This window comes from Ammospiza nelsoni, chromosome 26, assembly GCF_027579445.1.
Source record: "Ammospiza nelsoni isolate bAmmNel1 chromosome 26, bAmmNel1.pri, whole genome shotgun sequence".
NCBI lineage: Eukaryota > Metazoa > Chordata > Aves > Passeriformes > Passerellidae > Ammospiza > Ammospiza nelsoni.
Genome location: NC_080658.1, coordinates 722,345 through 728,874, shown reverse-complemented (window position 1 = coordinate 728,874; position 6,530 = coordinate 722,345). Strand labels below are relative to the sequence as shown.

General features: G+C 50.9%; 1 protein-coding gene across 1 annotated transcript; it reads left to right on the top strand.

Moving 5' to 3' along the window:
• On the top strand, window positions 1-3,752 carry HOXB2 (homeobox B2). Its single transcript, XM_059488973.1, has 2 exons — window positions 1-788; window positions 2,014-3,752. Exons 1-2 carry the CDS (start codon window positions 422-424, stop codon window positions 2,469-2,471), a joined length of 825 nt encoding a protein of 274 aa, XP_059344956.1. The 5' UTR covers window positions 1-421; the 3' UTR covers window positions 2,472-3,752.
• The last annotated feature ends 2,778 nt before the right edge of the window (window positions 3,753-6,530 follow it).

Below are 6,530 nucleotides of genomic sequence, written 5' to 3'. Positions count from 1 at the left end.
AGGAAGGAAGGAAGGAAGGAAGGAAGGATGGATCTCTTTGCCCACAGCCATTCAATGATGTTGGTTCTGGGGTGCTCCTCTTGGCTTTTCTGGGGTTCCCCTCTCTCTCGCTTTTTCCTCCCTTTTTATTTAATCAGTTAAAGAAAATAACGCTTTCTGTTTGCCACCAGGCCGCTCCTGCCATTGGCCGGGGCCTCCCACGTGACGAGAATTGGCTGCAATTTCGCCCCAGCCCCGAGTTTAGCAGAGCAGGGTCCCCTCCGCCCGTATTATCAGCAATATAACAATTATTAAAAGCGCGAGGACCGTCATCATCCCCGCCATCAAAAACCCGAGGCCCTCCGGTTTCTCTCCCTCTCCCCCTCCTCCTCCTCCTCCCTCTCCCCCGCCTCCCTCCCGCTTTTTAAAGCCTGGAAAAGCCATGAATTTTGAATTTGAGAGGGAGATCGGGTTTATAAACAGCCAGCCTTCGCTCGCCGAGTGCCTGACGTCTCTGCCGGCTGTCCTGGAGACATTTCAAACTTCATCAATCAAGGACTCGACGTTCATTCCTCCTCCTTTCGAGCAGAGCCTCCTGCAAAGCCTCGATGGCCACTCGGGCAGGAGCCAGAGCCGAGCCCCGCATGGCCCGGCCCGGCCCGGCCCGGCCCAGCCCGGCCCGCGGGCAGCGCGGTTCCCCTGGATGAAGGAGAAGAAACCGTCCAAGAGGAACGGCCACGCTCCGGCCGCTTCGTCCCCACCATCATCATCATCCTCGGAGCCGGCGCCCGCCACGGGATCTCCCGCAGGTTCGTATGGCCGGGGGTGCATCGGATAAAATGGAAAACAACGGGAAAATAATGGGAAAAAAAGGGAAAAAATGAAAAAAAAAAAAAAAAAGGGAAAAAATGGGAAAAAAAATTGAAAAGAAAAAGGGAAAAAATGGGGGGGAAAAAGGGAAAAAAATGGGAAAAAAATGGGAAATGGCCAATTCTGCCCCAAAACGGCCCCAGCCCATCCCCCTGCCCTGGGATCGGGGAATTCACGGAGCGATGAACTCGGGGGGGTTCTGCTCCCTCCTCCTCCTCCACCTCCCAATAAAAATAACAAATTTCTGCCGCTTCTGCCCAAGCCCCGAGCGAGGAGGGCCCGGGGGGGTTTCGCCTCCGTTTGTTCGGCTTTCAGAGCCAGAGCTGCGGGGTTTTACAGCCCACGGGGGGGGAAAAAGGGGGAAAAAAAATTAAAAAAGGGGAAAAGAAAAAACAACGAAACCCCAAAGATGCGCGGAGGGGGGAGGAAAATGGGTGGGGAGGTGAAAGAGCGAGGGCTGATCCTGCGAAATGGAATGATTACACCCCAAAACGCCCCCAGAAAAAGGAGCAGCCTCTCGCTGCTTTCGCTCCCTCGGGATGAAGCGCTGGAGGAACAATTCCAGGATTTCCAGGGCTCCGGTAAAACCGGGCAGGACCGGGGCAGACACCGGAGCTCATTGGCCGGGGGAAAGTGGGATAATGAAACCAAAGTACCAAAGGGAAAAGGTAAAAAAAAAAAAACCCAGAAAACAACAAAAGACAGGAAAGAGAGAATTAAGAAATTTAGGAGAAATTTAGAAGAAAATTAGGAGAAATTGGGAAGAAATTGAGAAGAAATTTAGAAGAAATGAAGAAGAAATTTAGAAGAGATTTAGAAAAAATTTGGAAGGAATTTAGAAGAAATTTAGAAGACATTTAGAACATATTTAGAAGAAATTGAGAAGAAATTCATAACATATTTAGAAGAAATTGAGAAGACATTTAGAACATATTTAGAAGAAATTGAGAAGAAATTTAGGAATTTAGAAATATCCTCCATTTAAGGGATTTAGAAGGAAGACAGAAATTCTTTTCATGCACCAGGCAGCAGAGAGGGAAGGGCTCTAAAGGGAGAGACCAGGGAGCAAAATCCCTTTTTCCCCCCGAGGCAGGGAGCTCCTCCAGAGCGGGCAAAGCCGAATGAACGAATTTCGGTGCAAATTCCTGTGATTTTTCCCGGCAGAGGCGGCGGGGCCGGCGGACAGCGGCGGCTCCAGGAGGCTCCGCACCGCCTACACCAACACGCAGCTGCTGGAGCTGGAGAAGGAATTCCACTTCAACAAATACCTGTGCAGACCGCGCAGGGTGGAGATCGCGGCGCTGCTGCAGCTCAGCGAGCGCCAGGTCAAGGTGTGGTTCCAGAACCGCAGGATGAAGCACAAGCGGCAGACGCAGCACAAGGAGGAGCCCGCGGAGCAGCGCGGAGGGAGCGCGGAGCAGCGCGGGGCCGTCCCCGGGGCCGGGTGCGAATCCCCGGTGGAGCTCGGGGCTCTCCCGGTGGAGCCGTGCCTGGAGCTCGCCCCGGGCTTCCCGGGTGGTCCCGATGCTCTGCAGAGCCCCCTGCGCTTCTCCGAGGAGGAGCTGGAGCTGTTCAGCAGCGCGCTCTGCTCCATGGACCTGCGCGACCTGGACTTGCCCTGACGGGAGCTCCCTGCGCTGCCCGGGGGCGGTTTGGGGTGATCGGGATGGGAGCGACCGCTGGCAGCGCCGCCCCGGGAGGAGGGGAACCCCGAAATACGGTCTGAGAGGAGGGGGACCATCAAAACGTGGCCTGAGAGGAGGGGGAATCAGAAATATGGCCTGAAAGAAGGGGGAACCCTGAAATATGGCCCGAGAAAAGGGGAATCCCCAAAATCTGGCTTAAAGTAAGGAGAACCCCCCAAAATCTGCCTTGAAAGAAGGGGAAACCTCAAAATCTGCCCTGAAAGAAGGGGAACGCTCGAAATATGGCCTGAGAGAAGGGGAACACCCAAATTATGGCCAGAGTAAAGGGGATCCCACAAAATATGGCCTAAGAGAAGGGAGACCCCCAAAATATGGCCTGAGAAAAGGGGAAACCCTCAAAATCTGGCCTAAAAGAAGGGGATCCCCCAAAATGTGGCCTGAGAGAAAGGGAACCCCCAAAATATGGCCTGAAATAAGGGGGAAATCACAAATCTGGTCTAAAATAAGGGGAGCCCCCAAAATCTGGCCTAAAAGAAGGGGAATCCCCCCAAATCTGCCCTGAAAGAAGAGGAACCCTCAAAACCTGGCCTAAAAGAAGGGCAAAACCACACATTGGTCTAAAAGAAGGGTGAAACCCCAAATCTGGCCTAAAATAGGGGGAACCCACCTTAATCTGGCCCAGACAAAAGAGAACCCCCAAAATTCTGCCCTGAAAGAAGAGGAAAACACCAAATTGGGTCAAAAGGAAGAGGAAACCCCCCAAAAGAAGGGGAACCCCCAAAAGTCGCCCTGAAGCCATTTCCCATCAGCCCCCTCCTCCCACTTCCATTGGAAGCTCCGAGCCGCCCAAATCCTCCCTCCCAAATTTACTCCAGAAGGTGAAAGAGCATCCCCAGTTTTGCTAAAATTCAGGTATTTCGTGATCCTTTTATTTATTTTTTCCCCCCTTATTTATTTCCAAGGAAGCAGCCGGTAGTTCTCACGCACGGGGGAGATTTCGGCCCCTGGAGAGAAAAAAATAAATTAAATTTATAAATCCTCCTCCCCCCAGCGACTTTCTCAGGAATCAGAACGAGACTTTTAGATTTCATAATAAAATTTAAAAAAAAATAAATTAAAAAAAAAAAAAAACAAAATCAGGGGAATTTTCCTTCCTCTTTTTACGTTTTAGATGTAGATTATTTATTCAAATCCTTTCGTAGCAAAGGGCAAATTATTTATTGTATATTTTTTTCATAGAGTAAATAAACGTCTTTATAAAAGCAACAGAAGCGTGTTTGCTCTGGATTTCATTCCAAAAAAGCGATTTTTTTTTCTTTTTTGTTTTCCTCCATAAATCATTCAGCTTTTCCCTGCTTTGTAACGAGGTTTAATCATCTCCTCGTGTGCCCTGAGAGGAGACAAAAGGAATCGCTCCCAAGCAACGATTCCAGAGGAAATATTCCCAGAGTTCTGGGTTCGTTATCCCCCAGCTCGGTGTTTGTTTATTTGTTCATTTATTTATTTATTGTATTCAATCAATTTCTTAATTTTAACATTTCGGGGACGGGAAAAATCCTCGAATTTAAAGGGAAAAATGAAAATAAAATGGAAAAAATAAGGGGATAAAGGGATGGGAAAGCAACACAAAGGCAGCGCGGAGCCCACGCGAATTCCGGGGCCATTCCCGGCCTCCCACATCCCAATCCCGCCCTTCATCCCCATCCTCCTCCTCCTCCTCCTCCTTTCTCTCAGAATCCACCGCAGTTTGAAACGTCCGGAGCTGCAAAAAAAATTAGGAAAAAAAAGGAGGATTTTGGGTAAAAGCTCAAAAATAAATCCACGCGTTGGGGTGACCAAATGAACGCGGGAGAAGGAGGGGTAAGGGACGGGCCTGGGGGGGTTTTCTTTATTCCTGATCCCTTTTCCAACCCCAAACCCAAACCCCCTTTCTCCTCCCTTTTCCAACCCCAAAGCCCCCAAACCCCCATTTTATTCCTCCTCCCTTTTCCAACCCCAAAACTCCAAAAACCCCTTTATTCCTCCTCATTTTTCCAACCCCAAAACCCCCAAATCCTTTAATTCCTCTTCTCTTTTCCAACCTCAAAAACCCCAAAACCCCAAAACCACCATTTTTATTCCTCATCCCTTTTCCAACCCCAAAAATCCTTCGATTCCTCCTCTCTTTTCTAACCCCACAGGCCCCAAATCCCCTTTTTATTCCTCCCCTCTTTTCCAGTCCCCAAACCCCAAAATCCCCTTTATTCCTCCTTTCTTTTCCAACCTCAAACCCCCAAAATTCCCTTTATTCCTTGTCACTTTTCCCACCCCACAGACCCCAAACCCCCCTTTATTCCTACTCTCTTTTCCAACCCCAAAAAGCCCCAAATCCCCTTTTATTCCTCGTCCCTTTTCCAACCCCAAAACCCCAAAATCCCTTTATTCCTCCCCTCTTTTCCAACCCCAAACCCCCAAAATCCCCTTTTATTCTTTCCCTCTTTTCCCACCCCAAAATCCCCAAACCCCCCCGGATCCTCCATCTCATTCGGGATTTCTGGAATCCCTCTCAAATCTTCCTCCCCTCGCAGGATTTTCACCCCAAAACTCCTCCCGGGGGGGTCTGGGGGAGGTTTCTGGGTCTGCCACCCCAAATAAATCACCCCAAGAATTTTTCGGGGTTTCCCAAATTTTGGGAGGCGTCCGGGGGGGAGTTTGAGCCAGATGGGATGGGAAATTTGGGGTGGGGGCGACCCTAAAACTGAGCGGAGCAGCCCAGACGCGCCCCCAGCCCCTTTTTCTTTGGGGTGAAGCAAACCCGGATCGCCCGTTCGGTTTTTGGGGTGTCCCCCCTGCCCCACACCGATTTTTGGGGTGAATTTGGTGTTTTCGGTGCCTGGGCGGGTTCACCCCCGTTCCTCAGGGAACGTTGGAAATTTGGGATTTTTTATTTGGGGTAAAAAGCAGCAGAGCCGGGCTGGGTTCACACTCAGAAAATAAAATACGTAAAAATAAATAAAAGTGAAATAAAAGAAGGCTATTTTCTCTTAAAAGAAAAATAAATAAAAGTGAACTAAAAGAAGGCAAAGGCCGGGCAGATGCTCGGGTATTGCTGCGGATGGTCTCGAACAAAGAGGGGGCGCGGTGATTTTGGGGCCACCTTTGGGTTCCGAACCATCACCCCCCAAATCTCCTCCCCAGAAAAGGACCCGGCAATCCCAAACCTCGCTGCTCGCCGCGTCTATCCGGACCCAAAACCCACTCCGGCCGTGAAAATCTGAATATTTAAATATTTAAATATTTAAATTTCCCCACCCCCTTCCCGCGGGGACAAGGCAGCGCCGGGGCCGAGCTCAGCCCCCGGCACCCCCTGCCCCTCTCCCAGGGCCTTCCCCCCGCTCTGGGGGTCCCCGACCCCCGATTTGGGGTGCAGCGGAGCCCCCCAAACCCATTTTTCGTCATTTTGGGGTTTATTTCACAGCCCCGGCTGCTGCGGAGCGCTCGGAGCTGCCAGAGGGAGCCATCAAAGCGCCATTTGCTCAGCGCTTCCTTCCCTCCTTCCTCCTTCTCCTCCTCCTCTCCAGCCCCAGCAGGGGAAGCTCGGCCCTGCCCCGGGCTGGTTTTGGGGTCTGCGCATCCTTTGGGCCTGTATCCAGATGAAAAATGAGGGAAAAAATCCAAAAAGAGGCGGATTTCCACACTGAGATGGTCTTTTCCACATTGAGATGGTCTTCGCCCTAAAAATGAGGGGAAATGTCCCCAAACCAGCGGATTTCCACATTTAGGTGCGCTTTGGCCTAAAATTAAGGGGAAATGTCCCCAAACCAGCGGATTTCCACATTGAGATGGTCTCCAGTATAAAATTGAGGGGAAATGTCCAAAAAGGGCGGATTTCCACATTTCCACGCCCTTTTCCCGCGGGGAAGGGAGGAGGGGAAGGGCGAGGCCGGGGGAGGGGTCAGGAGGGACCCCCAGGGAAAGGGACCCCAAACCCCCCCAAATTAAACCCAGAGTTCTTATCACTACAAATCCCTTAGGAGGGTGGGAAAAGGGGTCCCA

Bases quoted from the DNA above. Each gene is read 5' to 3' on its own strand.
- HOXB2 (XM_059488973.1), top strand. From the start codon at position 422: ATGAATTTTGAATTTGAGAGGGAGATCGGGTTTATAAACAGCCAGCCT. The intron at 789-2,013 runs GTTCGTATGGCC...TTTTCCCGGCAG, and splicing joins CGCCACGGGATCTCCCGCAG to AGGCGGCGGGGCCGGCGGAC.